At 38.0% G+C, this 16922-nt stretch overlaps 3 protein-coding genes across 4 annotated transcripts; 1 reads left to right on the forward strand and 2 right to left on the reverse strand.

Annotated features, from left to right (window-relative positions):
• Position 1: 1 nt before the first annotated feature.
• LOC129578532 (uncharacterized) lies at positions 2–4728 on the reverse strand. The gene is made up of 6 exons (XM_055467260.1): positions 3914–4728; positions 2565–3372; positions 1901–2494; positions 518–700; positions 332–438; positions 2–258 (listed from the first exon to the last, which is right to left on the reverse strand). Exons 1-6 carry the CDS (start codon positions 4023–4025, stop codon positions 92–94), a joined length of 1971 nt encoding a protein of 656 aa, XP_055323235.1. The 5' UTR covers positions 4026–4728; the 3' UTR covers positions 2–91.
• On the reverse strand, positions 4728–8949 carry LOC129578529 (bromodomain-containing protein 8). Its single transcript, XM_055467257.1, has 4 exons — positions 8722–8949; positions 8071–8598; positions 7046–8005; positions 4728–6971 (listed from the first exon to the last, which is right to left on the reverse strand). The coding sequence occupies exons 2-4, from the start codon at positions 8575–8577 to the stop codon at positions 4881–4883; spliced, it is 3558 nt and encodes a 1185-aa protein (XP_055323232.1). The 5' UTR covers positions 8578–8598; positions 8722–8949; the 3' UTR covers positions 4728–4880.
• Positions 8950–8963: 14 nt separating this feature from the next.
• Positions 8964–13895, forward strand: LOC129578531 (RNA exonuclease 1 homolog). 2 transcript variants are annotated; one of them, XM_055467259.1, is made up of 10 exons: positions 9202–9603; positions 9720–10130; positions 10218–10813; positions 10883–11272; positions 11352–11486; positions 11567–11772; positions 11843–12129; positions 12646–12946; positions 13236–13495; positions 13574–13895. In XM_055467259.1, exons 1-10 carry the CDS (start codon positions 9498–9500, stop codon positions 13651–13653), a joined length of 2772 nt encoding a protein of 923 aa, XP_055323234.1. In that variant the 5' UTR covers positions 9202–9497; the 3' UTR covers positions 13654–13895. The 2 variants fall into 2 exon arrangements, with proteins under 2 accessions (XP_055323233.1, XP_055323234.1); XM_055467258.1 differs by having other exon boundaries at positions 8964–9603; positions 9720–10813.
• The last annotated feature ends 3027 nt before the right edge of the window (positions 13896–16922 follow it).

A 16922-nucleotide genomic window follows, 5' to 3' on the forward strand; every position in this document is an offset into this window, starting at 1 on the left:
TTTCTTCTTATAGTCTTTATTTTCACAGGATTTTATTCGATTCTCTTTTTACAAACGTTTTAAGGTCAACAATTGTTTTGTCATTCGTGTTTCACACGTCCATTAAAATGTTCTGCAAAAGTCGTAAAGGTGATGAAGCACAAACGGCACGCTTTCGAGGACAATAAAAGCGCCGAAGACAATTCGAGAGAGCCCGATCGCATTCACATAATGTTGCTGCACATGATGACGGACCTCCCCATTCACCGTGGTCAACCGCTTTAAATTCACATAAACGAATAATTCAATTAAGTCCATACAAATATAGACGCAAGGATTGGAGTTGACTCACCACACAATGGTCGACCCTTGTAACATTTCCACAAATATGGCACGAAATACTCTAAGAATTTGGGGCAATTCGCTGCGTGATAGCAGTAGTCGTGCATTTTGCAGCATCTACAAATTGAATGTTATCAATTGCAAAAACACTTAAATAAAATTGTGAATTTGATAGGTTTGTTTGAATTTCTTTTACCGATCGATCCCGTCCAACGCTTTGCCACTGCCCAGAAATCCACAGTAACAACCATAACCCTTAAAAATTAGCGGATCACAACCGGTTGCACATTTTACCATCGAATACAAATCGATCACATCGCGTTTTTGTCGGCCATCGTCATTCGTTTCATCTTTCGAGACATCATTTTGTGATGCAATACTGGAAATGGAGGAAATTACTATGGCGTCCGTCAAGCGAAAATGAAAGTAATATATATGTATTATCGTCGATGTGAATTTCCAGCTTTGTGTACTAATCTATTGTACGGTCTTTATGCTTGTTATTAAAACCCACACACACACACACACACACACAATTAATTCATATAAATTGGTATAAATTCATCCGTTTGCTTTTCCTCACGCTAAAATATGAATGGCATACAAAATTGCATGCTATTTGCGATGGAGTTTTTTTTAGCAATGGTGAAATGCTTGTAAGCTACATATTTTTCGTGAAGTTTTTACCATTTTTTTCTTCTTCCATTTACACTTTCCTAACCGGTGTGTAAATAAATCGAGAGCAGAACATGCAGTTTGGATCTTCAATGCGGGTAATGAGCACACTGCAAGTGCGATCGTTATACGTAGTGATTTTATGGCCATTTGTGTTTAAGTAGTTGCAATGCCAAAATAGGCAGTGCACAAACGCCGGAGAAGGAAAGAAAAAACAATGCGACAATGCAAATGTCGTGCATGACGAAAACAGTGGAAACATGCAAAACTCTCTGCAACAACGATAGAGCAATCGACACGGGCGGCGCACATCGTGGTAATGCGCGTGCGGTACTCACCATCAAGAGGAAATCGAAAGTGGTATTGCCATTCAATGGCTATACATAGAATATGAGCGTAATTATCTGAGATATCTGTGCAGCTGCGTGGAGACGCGCGCACGTTGACTATGTGCAAGTGCATCGATGTTTCAATGCAATAAATCTTTCAACCGATTTTTTGACGTTGTGTTTGTTTTTTTTTTCTGCCTCTCTTCTGTCTTTAGTGCAAATCCTGTTTAATGAATGTCATGGTTTCATTGCACTCACTCAAACTTTAAATACTTTGATAGTAATACTACTGGTTTGTAATCTCAACAACAGTTCAGTTCATATCATTGGGTAATCTGTGGAAAATTTCATTTCCAACTTCCAAGTACAAATTATTTCAATGATACAGATATATAAGTCATTGCCACGTTTGCCAATGGAATTTTCGCGATTGATGAAATAGTTTCGATGATTGCAATTGAAGTGATCTCATGTTCGTTCCGTCAAAAATGCATTTTGAAATGATATAATTTAAAATTGTGAACGGTTTCTACGGATAATGGATTAGAGGCATCCACTATGCTATGTGCACTGACCTTAGTTGCCATTTAGTAGAGTGACCAAACGGATTATTGGCTCTTCCAACGAATACATCCCCATCTCGATGATTAAGGCGCGAACTGGTAACCACCCATTTGGATTTTGTGCCGAGCGTATTAGTGAAATTTTCCAGTTTAATCTTCTCAAAGGTCAACAAATCCAATAGCTCTTTCGAAATATTAAACTTAACGTCCCAACTTCCTTCTGCATTATCCAATTTGAATGGCTTGCGATGAGAATTTGGCGATGGTGTCTTTGTGGGTGGCAAATAAGAGGGTGCCGGTGCAAAAAGTTTAACCGGATTCTGTGTGGGTTGATGCATGGAGGAAAGGATTATTGGAGGCGGTCTTGGTCGTTGAGACACATGGAAGTTGGTCGGATTGTTGTGTTCGACGAATGTAAAATGATGGACGGGATGTGGCCAGTGTTTGTTTTTATCATGTTTTGGAGTTGAGTGCGGCTTAAACGTGGTGGTGGTCGATGTTAAGAGTGCCAATGGATCATAGTTTGCTAAAATTGGTACGAATTGTTTGGGGAATAAATTTTCCTGTCGCAGCGCACTGTTGGATAACTCAATACGCATTGGTCGCCTGTAGATATTTTTATTCCCAAATTCAGATCCATTGTTTAACACATTGAAAAATCTTTACTAAATCTTACCCATTTTCGTGTGGATTGTCGTGTTGTTCATGAATATTTCCAATCCAGCCGTGTAATCCAAAGTCATCCCAAGATAATTTTTCGTGTGCCGGCCAAGCAATTTTCTGTTCTTTTTTATCTTTGGCCAGTTCATAGTTTCCAACATGGTCTTTGGAATGAATATTTCTGATCAACGCTTGATAGTCGCTTGAAGCGTGCTTTGAATCTAATGGTGTCTGTTCGCCACTATCTTCGATTGAAGCTTCATCATTGCTAACCTGATCGTTTAATTTGTCCATAAATTTGAAGAAACTTTTTTCGGTTCGAACATTTTCCTCGACAATTTTCAAACTTTCGCTTTCAAACAGATCTTTTTCATCGGACATAAATTGATTGTACTTTGTAAAAAATTTATCATTTAAAGCCATCTGTTTGGCGGCCATTTCTTCTGGGCTTGGAAATAGGTGTGCATACTTTGATGATTTTAAAATTGTCTGTATGGTTTGCAGTGATGTTGTGTTTGGAAATGAAATATCGGAAAAATTGCTGCGACGAAAAGCTATCGTTCGATTTGAACCGTCCGGCAGCACAAAAATATACAACGGATCCGGATTGAATACGTTAAACGATTCGATAATGTATTTGTCGATGGATTCATTTTTTGTGTGTAAATTCAAAATGAATTTTATTTGATTTTTCAATTGGTTGATTGAATGTCGATTCGGCCGATCTGCATGACTACGCAAGCTCTTCGAATTGTTCAATTTTAATCCAAACGTATAGTAAACACCACGGGCCGTTGTGATATCCCCAAAATCTCGATGATAGTCTAAAACACGGAATTCAATTTACTTATCAAATAAAAACAAAAAATATTGGTAACACATTTTAACTTAAATCAGATGGTTGCTCAGCGGAACGCAACTTTTACTTTGAAGAATTATTTCGTAATTGTTTTTGTTTTTGCTAGAGTTCAATTAACCTTCAGAGTTGGTAAAAAGAAGAAGAAGAAGAAAAGTAGCAGCAGATATATATGTGAAATAAAGAAGAAAACGTGACTGCAATAAGCGCGCTTATTAATGAACTCTTTCGAGGTGCACACAAAGAAGAAAGTTGGGTGATTGAATTGATGTAGCGTGGAGTTGATGCTATCATGGTCAAAGATTATAACGACTACAATCGCTATCGTTTTCACCAGTGTCAAGTGCACATTTACCATGAAAGTAGATGCGGAAAAAAAGTTGTCACGTTAAAAAAAACATTACGTTTATGTGCATTTTTTGTTTTATGTTTTTTTTTTGTGTAGGAAAAAACAAAGCCTCGAAATTTTCAATCGTAATGATATTTATTATTTATCTATTTGAACTTACGTGAATCAGTATGCACAAGGAGTATCGAACAAAAACACCAAATAAATAACAGCTCAAATTGAAAAGACCTTAAGCGCATCAGACACTTGTGTATCGTGTGATTTATGGTCATATCGTATGTGTCCACTTGAATTTTAAACACACAAATTGGTATTCCCAGCAACAACAAAAAAATGCGTTGAGAAAAAGAAGCTATCGTTGATTGCCGTATCGCACTACTTTTTTACCGTTTTTCACCCGTAATCAAATTAATTCGAACATTTTCACAATCTTCTTATTCAAAATAAATCAATCACTGCCAGCGCCACTGATTTTCTCAAACTTACGGATTTTTTAATCAAATTTCCATGAGACTAAAAGCGAACTAAATGTAATGATTTTCAAGTAAACCGCTGTACAGCTTGTACATTCGACGAGTGCCCAAAACAAACTAAACTGCACACCATTTCCAAGCACGCGAAACGTATGCGTTGACTTAAAAACCAGCAGCACGTGAGTGAGAGAAAATGACTGCATTGTACATACGATTGACATGATTCGTTTTTCTTTTGTAAATATCATTTTAAAATTGTTCATTTGCGTTGAAATGATCATTGACCACAGTCACAGATGCATGACGGCTTCAAATTCGTTGCATCGGTCATCTCGATAACATCATTAACATGCAAATTTTATGTATAACACCGAGAGCAGATGAACACACACATGCAAGTGAAAAATTTTAGCCGGTCTTTTATATAAATTGTCTGAAAAACATTTATGTACTCGCTTAACCCCAAAAATAAATGAGAGAAAATCAAACCATACGCATTCGTTCAAGTTGTTATTTTTGTTTTTTTTATATCTTTTTCTTTTTTTTTAACTCAAATGTCATTTTAATGTTAAGAATCATTTATCGCTATGATCAAAGTTTGAATTTTGTGTGAAAAGTAGCTTATCATTAGAATTGAATGATGCTTGTTTGAGACTAATTACTTGGCAGCAATCGAATACTCTTTCGACCTCGTACGGATTTGGTGACACTGCTGCTGCTACTGCTGCTCGCTCCCGTCGTTTTTTCACTGTCTTTTTTCCACGTAACCGTGAACTCGGCAATTAGCTGTAACGCATCCGAGAGCATGTCTTTAGCACGTTTACATGTGACCTCATCGTTTACGTTATAGAAAATGGCATTGTAGCACATTAGCATGACATATCGCTTGAATTCGATGGTCGAACGAATTTGGCCCGAATCGATGTTCCGTTTCAACGATTGCAAGTCCATTGGATTGAGAATGATGGTTTTGTAATTGGGCGCTTGATCCTCGGTGATTGGTTTGGCAAAAGTAGATGCACATCGATGCGATGACAAACTATTATACAACAATAAAATCGACTTTTTCCAACTACGATACTCTCGGTCATCACTGGATGCGGGCGAATTTGGTAGCGAATCAATGACTGGTGTTGTAGAGTAGCGTCGTTTACTTTTGGCTGCTGGTTCTCCGCTATCTTCGTCAATGAATGGGCTTTCGGATCGATCACGATCTTTCAATCGTAACCGAGAACTAATCGAACCGCCAGTATCCTCGCTTGGTGTTGGCTCTTCATTACGCTTTTCATTGTGGCTCTGATCTTTTTTACGGCGTGAATAATCACGTTTCACCCCAACTTTCTCCTCTTTCACCACTTCGATGGGTGAGTCGTCGTCGGTATCGCATATGATGGCGGGTGTAACGGGCTTTGGTGGCTTCACTTCAATGTCTAATGTTTCCTTAGCATCTTCGAAGAGCTCATCATCGGTTGACACTTTTCGCTCTGTTGGAGCTGGTGTTACAGATTTTTCTTTCCTTTCACAACTTTCTGGAATTTCTTGTGTATCGACTTTGGTAGTTGGAACCGGTTCATCGACTTTTTCACTCTTTTCCTCGGTTGGACCTTCCTCTTGTTTCTCATCATCACTCTTAATTTCGATCAGATCATCTGTTTCGCCTTGCATACTGTCTGGCTCGATTTTTTCGTCGTCCTTTGATTGAGCCTCAGCATCTTGTATGCATTCGTCTTCGTCAAGTATATCGTCATCCAAAATTTCCACAACCGTTTCAGCTGCTGTACTGTCTGCTGCCTGTTCTACTTTCGATTCTTGCTCCGAAGACTCAACATTTTCAACTTGACATGGTTCTGTCTCTGCGCTCTCAACCTTTTCACTTTCAACCGGCTCGATTTTCTCGGCTTCCGTATCAGATAACACTTCTTCGGGTTCGTTTTGTTCAATGGGTTCATCTGTGGTCGTTGTCAAATCAGTGATATCATCCTTGATCGAAATTGAATCGATATTCTCTTCTTTTTCATCTCCGGTTTTGATTTCAACGACTGACTCTTCAGATTGTTCGACACTTTCACCATCACCATCATCATCGGCTGGTTTCGAATCCGGTTCGACATTTTCATCTACAGGTTCTTCTTTCGGTTGTTCGTCGACATTGTCCGTGTCAACTTTTCCCTCAATCAATTCGGAATCTTCGATCCCTATTTTCTCATCTTGCGAATTCTCACTACTGTTGCTATCCTTGAGCTCGGGCAGTGCTTCAATTTCTCGCTTTATATTTTCCATAGATTTTTCATCATTGCTGTCCGATTCGAATGAATCGATTGGCATTCCAATTTCGACCTTATTCGGTTTTTCTTCCGATTCAGACAACTTCAATTCGAAATCATTTTGTTGCTGTTGTTCATCCGTCTGAATTGATTCCAAATAACCTTCTTGTTCAGATGATCGATTATCAATTAAATCAACATTGTCCTCAACCTTTTTTTCACCCTGAGCCAATTCATTGCTTTCTTCAGGCTCTACCGTTTGGTCATGTTGTTGTTCAGCCTCGCACTGTGCTTCATCCGGTTGTTCTGCTTCTGTTGTCAATGAAATTTCTGTCGGTGCTTGATTTTGGGCACGCTGCTGTTTAGCTGATGTTTCTTGTTTCATTAGCTCTGACAATGGAGTATCATTCGATAAATCTGAATCATCATCCTTCGGTAAATCCACTGGTGGCACCTTCTCTTCATTCCCGGTTTTACAACTCTGTGGAACAAATAAGATAACATGAATTCCAATTTTACACTTCATTCTCGCCGGAAAAAAAACCCGGAACATACCTCTTTTAGTTCATCGAATGGATCTTCAACTTTCGTATTAGCTGCCGTTGAATCGCAAGTATTTTCGCTTACATTGCTGGGCTCGTCTTTAATTACAGCTGCTTCGGTTGCGTGTGCCGGTTGGCTTTGAAAGTTTTTCAAATCCAAATTGACTTGTCCTTCTAAATTTTCTGCTGCATGTGAATCACCAGCCACCTGTACCTCGTTGATAAGATCATCCAAAATGATGTCGTCCAATTCACCCATGTCATCGGGTATGAGCTCGTTGAAAACATCCATCAACTGTTGATCTTCGTCCTTTATAGGTGATTCGGCATTGTTGAAATCTACATCGCTTGGTTCTGTTTTTGTGGCGATATCGCCGCTCGAATGCTGATCCATCGAACACATTGAATTTTGCGAATCAATTCGAGTGAGAGGAGGCACTTTCATTGAGTTTTCCTTCTGCTTATTTTCCAATAGCATAGACAGAGTTGGGGCAGCTTGTGAAGGGCTTTGTGCAATGTTGCCCATCGAATGGTCATGTGGTCCAGGACCGGTCAATGGTTGATTATGCATCGATGTCGGATATGGTGTAGTGATCGCAGTACCAGATGTTGCAATAGTTGTTTTTGTGCCAGCCTGCGGTGTCGAAGCCAATGAGCCCGATAAATTGGTCACCGATCCCGTTAAAAGGTTTGTGATGGTTGGCGCCGCCACTCGAGTTTGTTGATTTGCAATGTTATGCAGTATTGAGGAAGATGGATTTGGTGCGGCTGATGGTGACTTGAGCAACGATGTTAGAAGTGGTGATGTTCCTTGTTTTGCATTTGGGTCATCCACTTCCATTTCCTCGACTTTGATTTTTTGATTCAAGTGCTGCGTTAAAGTCGGCGAATGAATGTTCGAAGAGGGACTCTGATGAAGATTCGTATTTGAGCGCCAGGTTCTTTCGATCTCACGTTTTCTTTCTTCACGTTCCTGAAAATGTTCAACATTTAAATATCAGCTCATCAAATAAAACATTGCTTATTCATATTTCTTACCTTAACAAATTGGGCATATTCCAGTTTTTCACGCTCACGCTGTTTTTCCTCGTTTTCAATTTGGTGCAGCATTTCCCGCAATTGATTCTCATCATATACGTTGTTGTGTATGCCAGCGATTTCATTTCGTAGCTTTTGGTATTCTTCGCGCTGTTCTTGAATCAATTTATTCAATTCGGCGATGCGTTCTTGTGTCAGTTTCCGAACAATCAGCTGGATTGGGGTCTCAACAACCGTTTGGCTGGTATCTTTTTCATTTCGTTTCTTGCGTTTTGTTGGTTCGACATTACCGAGAAGCACTTCGTATTGTGCGGCGCATGATTTTTGCGAAAACCAATCACTTGGACGATTATTCGAACCGCAAGCAAGCTTCAACGATCGACTAACTGACATCCAATTCTGATCACCACTACATGCTACCGCCGACGCCAAATACAATCGCTCGCTTATTGACCAATTTTCCACCGGTACTCTCTTTGACTGCAATCTTTCTTGTACCGAAGCCATGATTTCGGGCCCACTGTTTTGCTGCAAACAAACAAACAATCGAATTTCGAGGTTAGGTTTCACCAGATTTTGCTACAAATCGTCAACACAATCGCTCAAAAACATCACCAAACCCACAAAGAATTAGTTTCACTCAAAACGTACCACTTTACGCAACGGAATTTATTTGATTTTTCCAATCACTCGTGAAATTTTCATCAAAACAAAACCGAAATCAATCGAAAATATTGTTTGTTTAGGCCGAAAAGTGTAGCAAACTATTGTTCGACTTTCTCCGTCTGGAATAGTATGTAAACTGTTTTTTTTGCTGTCAAAATTCAACGCCCGGCGTTAATCAATGGTTCACATTTACGATTTATCGTTTATGACAATACGACTTCATTTTCAGTATGGACCACATACAGTTTGCATGTACGAGTGATTGTTTGCGGTAAAACAGCGAGTCAATCAATTATTCCATACATTACTATTTTTCTTTTGGAAAAATAGAAAGAATGAAATACAAGCCCATGAAAAGTGTTCCATCAACAAATGTATCTTGAATAATTCTGTATGTAATCATTATTCACCGTCATTCCATCAAAGAACGTAGTAGTTCTGTAAGCCTTATGATTGGTTCACACACCGAATTGGAACGAACCGGTTCAAATGGGCTGTCAATGAATTGTGTGTATTATTCCTGTTAAGAAGAGTGAAAAATAAAAGCGTAAGTTTGGGAAATTCGCTATTAAAGCCGCAGCAAAATTTTCTTGTGCGATTTAATTGTAGTTTTTAAAAATTTATGCATGTTTTGCGTCTGACTATTGCACGAAAGCGATGTGTACAGAAAATTTTCACTGAAAAACATGTGTTTATGTTGCATGTGACTCAAATAAACTCGAAAGCAATTTGATTTCGACTGTTTAATAAACAATCTTGCAATGCTTCCATCGACCAAATTATTTAAATCGATCAACTGTCCGTTTTACGAGGTTGACGCCGAATCATGTAATAGGCCTTATTGTCATTACAATCACAAAAAACCAGGTATGTACAGAATGCGCGGAGCGACGGTCAACAATAATGCATTGAACATATCAGCATGCGTTTACTGTTATGACATTTTATTGACTAACTTGTTTGGTTTTTTTATGCATTTATAGAAAATCCACCAGATGTATCGAAGCATGCCGCAACTTCGGAAAACACTAAAACTTTAAAGCCATCGGTACCTGTTTACATACCAACACCAAAGCACATCCTTGAAGCGCGTAAAGCGAATGGTTCAAGTACAACAACCGAAGAATGTCCGGTAAGCAAAAAGCCGAAATTGGAGTATGTACCCAAGGCAATAAGTAACAATTCAGCGCCGATTCCAACTTATATTCCGTCATCCGTGCCGAATCAAACATCAAACGATGAATATGAACCGAGTCCGGTTTTTGGAAAAGAGGACATCATTTCAAATGCCGCTGTAGATGATTTGAATGGTGATGACATTTCCGGATTATTAACCGAATTATCAAGTGATCAAATTACAAATAACGAAAATCTTACGGGAAATGGGCCAAAAGGTACGGACAGATTGGAAAAAATAACCGATTTGACGCAATCACAAGATCATAAATCGAAGAAAAATAGTCATAAATCTTCATCACCAGCGCATCGACATCATAACAGCAGCAGCAGCTCTCACAGATCAACTCATTCGGATCGAAAAAGTAATAGCAGTAGTAGTAGTAGTAGGTCGAGCAGTTCAACACATAAATCCTCACATCATTCGTCACGGAAATCAAAACATTCGGATAAAGACAGGGACAAAGACACGGACAAAAGTAGGCACAGCAGTAAATCATCAAAAGAAAGTAGACACAAAAGTGAGCATCGATCAAAATCATCATCATCATCGTCTTCATCGCGACACCACTCATCAAGTCACTCGGATAGAAAGACTCACATTAGCAATAATAGTAGAACAAAAGACTGCATCAATAGCTCAGTAGTTTATGAAACGGATAGTGAAGAAGATGATGTGGAGGCCCAATGCCGTATGATATTTGAAGAGTTTGATCCGTCGTTGCTCGAAAGTAAACAAGATGAAATGCCAAACGGTAGTGCTATGTCGGCCGAAGAGGACGATACAAAGGTCGATGATGTTGCAAAGAAAAAACGGGTTGCACATGAAAATGCCGACAAACAAATGAAGCCGATAGCACCATTCAAAAAACAAACGGACCATGTAAAGAATGCTCTACAGGTTTGATATCTCATTCTATATAAATATATTTGTATTCTAGTTAACTAATGAAAAATATTTTATGTACAGTCGGTGTTTATGCGTCAAGAAATTGTACGTAAGCAGAATGAGGCTAAGCAGGAGCAGGCACGAAAGGAACAAGAAAAACGTGAACTACTTGAATCACTTGAATCTGACAAGCCGGAACCAAAAGTGATGGCACCAAAGCAAAATCTCACACCACTCATTTCACCGGCCGCTTTAATTCCGCCAAGATTCCCTCCAAAAATATTTGCACCGGTCAGCAATATGCTGGCCATTGAACGAGCAAAAGAGAAAGTGTTGCAGCTAAAGGCACAGAAAATTGCACAACATCAACAATTTATGCCGAAAACCATTGCTCAAACAGCATCAAAGGGTATCGGTCGTGTTGCTCACACAAACACAACCAACGTCACCAACACCAACAACAATGCACAGGTACTAAATTCCAAAAATACATTAGCCGCATTTCATATTGAGCGTACAAAACATGTATTTTATATTCATTTTGTGTTAGAATACCAAGCCAGCGCCTCCAGTATTGGAGTCCACTTCAACCAAAATTTCGTACAACATTCGAATGCAATATTACAACTTGATGGTCAAACATTGTTTGACCATTTATGATGAATGCAACGATGCTTGGGAAAGGGTAAGCGATCAGTAATTTACTGCAATTCATCAACGAATCATTTATTCATATTGATTTGGATGTGGATCGATCGATTTTAGGCACAAACAGAGGAATTGGCCGTATTCAAGAAATGCAACACACCGAATATTTACAAAAGCAGTGCATTGTTGGCCATAAACAAATTGCGCAAAGAATCTCTGGATGCTGGCAACGTGAACACAGAAAAGAATAAGGTGATATCACACGACGTTATATTAGCAGGAAAACATGGACAAAACACATCGTGGAATTTGAACCGGAAACCGTAATTAAATGCAAAATGACACAAATCATATCTAGATTTTGTCTCACATCATATGACCTATTCATTTCAGTTCTACCGATGGATCCACGAATATTATTGACAACGTTTCCAGTTCAAAAGCACATAAAATGATTGCTGAACTGTGCATGACCGATGATCAATTGAAGGAAAATGGTTATCCGCGTAGTGGTAATCGGCCGGGCGTTGCGGTCATTCACAAAAAACAAGGCGCAACACCGGCAAATCCAGATGATCGATACTGTCGCCGCTGTGGTAAAGTATTCAAACTGGACGAATTTGATGAGGAATGCATCGATCGTTGCAATTATCACCCAAAAAGTCCCGGTTTTCGAAGAGGTAATTAAAATGAATGAATCGTTTAATAATAATAGGTAAATATGTAGTCTGCATGTAAATTGGGTGACAATTAATTAAACATTTTGCGATTAAAAATTTAATGGCCATTCGATTGCATGTCTACATGTGAAAGTAATCACGAGAATCATGTAATACCACGATACCACGACACACAGAGAGCAGGGAAAAAAAATGGGGTTTTCATGTTCAAACAAAGGACCTGTTGGGCGAGAGGGAGCGGGGTTTAAATGTAGAAAAAGAAGAAGAATAGGTGAAAACAAAACAGAAACAAACAAAAAATCAGCGACAAAAATGCATCTCGGTTAATGGGCAATACATAAAATAACCGTTATATAAATATGTACATGATGGCAATTATTTTCACAAGTGACCATGCGATTATGTACACAAATTATGCTGATGCAAAAGCATACACGCTGCAATTAAATTATGTATGATGTGAACGATTTTTTTTTCTTCGTATAAGTATTTTTTATATATGTATATATTTCATAGGTTTCGCTGACAATTCGCATCGATGTTGTCAACAGCCGGCTGGTTCACCAGGTTGCATGTATGCAAATTACCACGTAACCGATTATCTTGATCAAAATAATTTAACTGGTTTTATCAAAACCATTGCCTGTGATGATGACTATGTGCCTACTCGCAAGGATATATTCGCATTGGATTGCGAAATGTGTTACACCACCGTTGGATTAGAATTGACACGTGTCACTGTTGTTGACATCAACCGTAAAATCGTTTACGATGCACTTGTCAAGCCCGACAATCGGATTATTGATTATAACACAACGTATGTACAACACATAATTATGCTAGTTATACCAATGTATTCGTTTTGTTGTTGCTGCTGCCGCTGCTGCTGCTGCTGCTGCTGTTTTCCCTCTTAAACGCATTTGCACTACACTCGATATATAGAGTGTGTAATATATGTTTAGAGGTGTATTTGCAACTAATTAAAAGTATTTCTCGCAAATGATCGAATACCTTCCCTTCCCCGCCGGCGCTGCCTAAAAAAATTATCACAATTTCGATTTAATTCATAAACCCATCCTCGTTTTTTCTACTTGCGCAATCAATAGATATTCGGGTATATCGGAAAAAACACTACAAAATGTGAGCCGCACATTGCGTGACGTTCAAGCTGTCCTGTTATCCATGTTCAATTCCAAGACCATATTGGTAGGACACAGTTTGGAGAGTGATTTCAAAGCATTGAAACTGATCCATGACATGGTCATCGATACATCCATACTCTATCCACACAAAATGGGACCACCGAAGAAACGAGCGCTGAAAACCTTATGCATCGAAAATCTCAAACGGATCATTCAGGAAGATGGTGAGCATAAATTTTGACAAAATAAAAGATCAAATTTTACAGCATTTTTTTATAATATTTTTTATCGAAATAACAAAGACGGCGGCCATAACAGCGCTGAAGATGCTGAAGTGTGCATTGATCTGGTGAAGCATTACTTGAGAAATCGAATCAAGTAAACTGAACGATGATCAAAACATCATATCATGCAGAACGGTAGCTTGAAACTTATATACGGACGACTAACAATTGAACCTCTTAACAAAACTCAGTGACTTCTATTTATAAAACCAGAGTATTAATATATTTAGTTATTATTGAAACACATACAAAAAATATATATTGTTTTTTCTATTCAACGAAGAAGATTGGATTGATTGGAGCCCAATTATAATAATAAAAAAAGACAAGAAACCAAAAATTTATTTGCTTGTGTATTTAATTTTAATAGCACTAATATGATGCTCGATCAAAACCGTTTTATTTTCTACTGTAAACAATTACTGAGAATAAATCTGATTGAATAAACAGAATATTTTTGATTACATCACGTGTTTCAACATGAATCGCATGACCTGATTTTGACAATGTGTTACAACTTTCGGTATGCTATTTGATGTGGCCGTAAAGGTTTTATGAAGCATTATCATAGCGTTTTGATCACAATAAGTGGAATTTTCTACTGAATCATGCTTTTTTAAGTGATGCGTTATTGACGCGTGACTATTTCTATGCGTTTATTCAAGAGTTGTTGTTAAGGTTGTTTGCAAGCCATCTATTTATCCCGTTGACATGTCTCTTGTGAAAATACTCGTTTTCTCTTCCCCACCCCCGAAATACGTGAAATTGGCAAGCTATGTAAGACTCAATCGAAGCAAATTCTATTTTTCGGTCGGTTTTTCTCGATTTGACCTATATATCTGACGATATGCTTACAATTTTACAATAAAAATCCATTCAATCAGAATAGACCTGACAAAGAAAGGAATAGATACGAAAATGTTGGTTTGTCAACACAATCTTGCAGAATGGTGTTTGTTTGTTTGCATTTTACTATTCGGTCTAAAATGGAAATCATGTTCGCGAGCATTGAGCAGTAAAAATTTATCTCTTTATACCATTTGATGTTCATTGATATCGTTCACGTAATCGAACACATTTGCTGATAATTGCACTTCAAACAGCTCATGTATTTCAAGTTGAATATTATTATGTTCGGCACTTACGATGCCTGCAATTACCATTAGCATAAGGGTTGCCTATCGACATGCTTATGTTTTTTTTTCTTTCACAGCGAAGCACACACACAAACACAAGTGCTCAAAATCTCATCTGTAAAAAAGCGGAGGTATTTATGCAACGGCATGCGTATGGAATACGTTAAAAACACACGTCCCAATTCTGTCACACACACACTTTTGTTTCTAGTAACAAATTGATTCGAAGACATTCGGTGGTGGGTGCGAGTGGCACAACTTAAATTTCATTTCATTTCGCTGCTACGAAATGATTTCGGAAAAATTAAACAAAAGTCACTTTCGTATTTTTATTATTGCTCTTCCGACGTGCCTTGGATTCCCAATCCGGATCCCGTCTACAATAATTAATCTATTAAGAATTTTTTTTTCTTCGCGCTTGAATAGCGCGGCCACACTTAAATGCATCTGCCAAGGGATTTATACCGAAAACCCGTATCATCCACATTTCGAAGGATGTTACAAATTCACTAGCATTTTAATGGGATTGTTCAGCATAATATGCTCAATAAAATTTGTTGTGTTACACGAAAAACCATTTCACTTTGAATGTCTGCACACTTCACTCAAAACATGTACTACTCATTTGTGTGGTGCACGTGCGCTTATCGCAAATATTCTCCCCCCAAATGAAAGCTTCAATATGAAAATCAAAGTAATTAATATTCCAATTAAAGGGAATAACATCGAAGCAGGAGATGGTGAAAACACACAGAAAAATAAAAACAATAATGTTAAAATATCAATGTCATTGAGAATGATAATCATCTATAAATTGATATGAAGCGTAAATGAGTGTTTGAGTTGTGGTGCTGGCAGTTGTGGCAATGTGTTGGCGCTAAAGACGAAAATTTGATAACGAGCAGCAGCAGCAGCAATAGAGGGAGAGAGAGAGAGAAAAAGAATTCATATGAATTTTTAATAAATGGGTGATGCCCATTGCCAATGGCACATCAAGTCCCGATACTGTGCAAGTGCCGCACTGATATTTTTACATTGTTCTGGCATCATCGTTTTGATTTTCGAAACCGGCAAATTGCGTATTTTGAATTGCAAATTTATTTTTATAAAATTTATCAAACCAATAAATCTGTGGCGTACATAATCAACTGAATGCGAATGAAATTGAAATGAAATGCAAATAACCTGTTTTTATTGTTGACGTCTCTGTGTATGCATTATGCGTACGTTTGTCGTGTTGTTAACCGTTTGTGGAACACTTGTCAAAATTCCCGATTAGAATTCATTGATTCTTGTGGCAAAGTCGTCTCATTATTTATGCATAAAATAGCGGCCACCACACGAACTTACTGCCAATTGATACACATTCAAACAAAAACCATTCTATTTATTTTCAACAAATTTTGCTATTACGCTCCTTTATATTGCTTCCTATTGCATTGACGTAAGATAATCAATTCGGATTTTCAGGAAATCATCAAAAGCAGCTCACTTCTTCATCTTCAGTCTAGGTATTACATTTCAGTTCCATGCTTTATCGATTATTTTGTGCAAAACCAGAAAAACAATCGCTTGAATTTCACTCTTTGAACGGCGTATATGATATCACATAAATCCTAACTCATTTCAAACAGTAACTCTACAGCTGAAAATGATTTTATTTTTAGATGAATTTCTCGTTCAAATATTACTTCAAGCCTCCATTCAAGCGGTATACATACGGAAAGCATGTATTTTTGCCTGTGAAACACTTCGAAGCCTCTTACAACGAGTATCCTTTATTTTTGTTCAAGTTGGCCATGCTTTGATCGTATCTTGTGCCGATGAACTACACAAAAGTGAGCTAGAGTTTTTCAGTTTCGGTATGAATAGAATAGAATTTAGCGATGGTCGTAATCACTCAGGGATAAAATATGCGCTCACAATATTTGATCTCCGGCTCTTCCAATTCCGGAAGAAGATGTGAACAGCACACTATGTTTCGATGAAAACTGACTTGTTTACCATTATTTAAAGCCAAGCACCAGGGTTTCTGTAATAAATGATCCTTTCTTTCTTTCAAATGATTCTGAAATCAGAAAAAAAAAGTTGTTCAGCCATAGTTTATCGGAAATGGTTTTGCTCTTCCCAATAATCGTCTGACTTTTGTAACTAGCAAATTGTCTGCACTTGCAGCATTGTGCGTACCGATTCCTACGTCTGCGTGTAAAATGAATTGAAATGGCAAAAAA

This window comes from Sitodiplosis mosellana, unplaced genomic scaffold, assembly GCF_009176505.1.
Source record: "Sitodiplosis mosellana isolate CC-2019 unplaced genomic scaffold, AAFC_SMos_1.0 Smas_scaffold_6226, whole genome shotgun sequence".
NCBI lineage: Eukaryota > Metazoa > Arthropoda > Insecta > Diptera > Cecidomyiidae > Sitodiplosis > Sitodiplosis mosellana.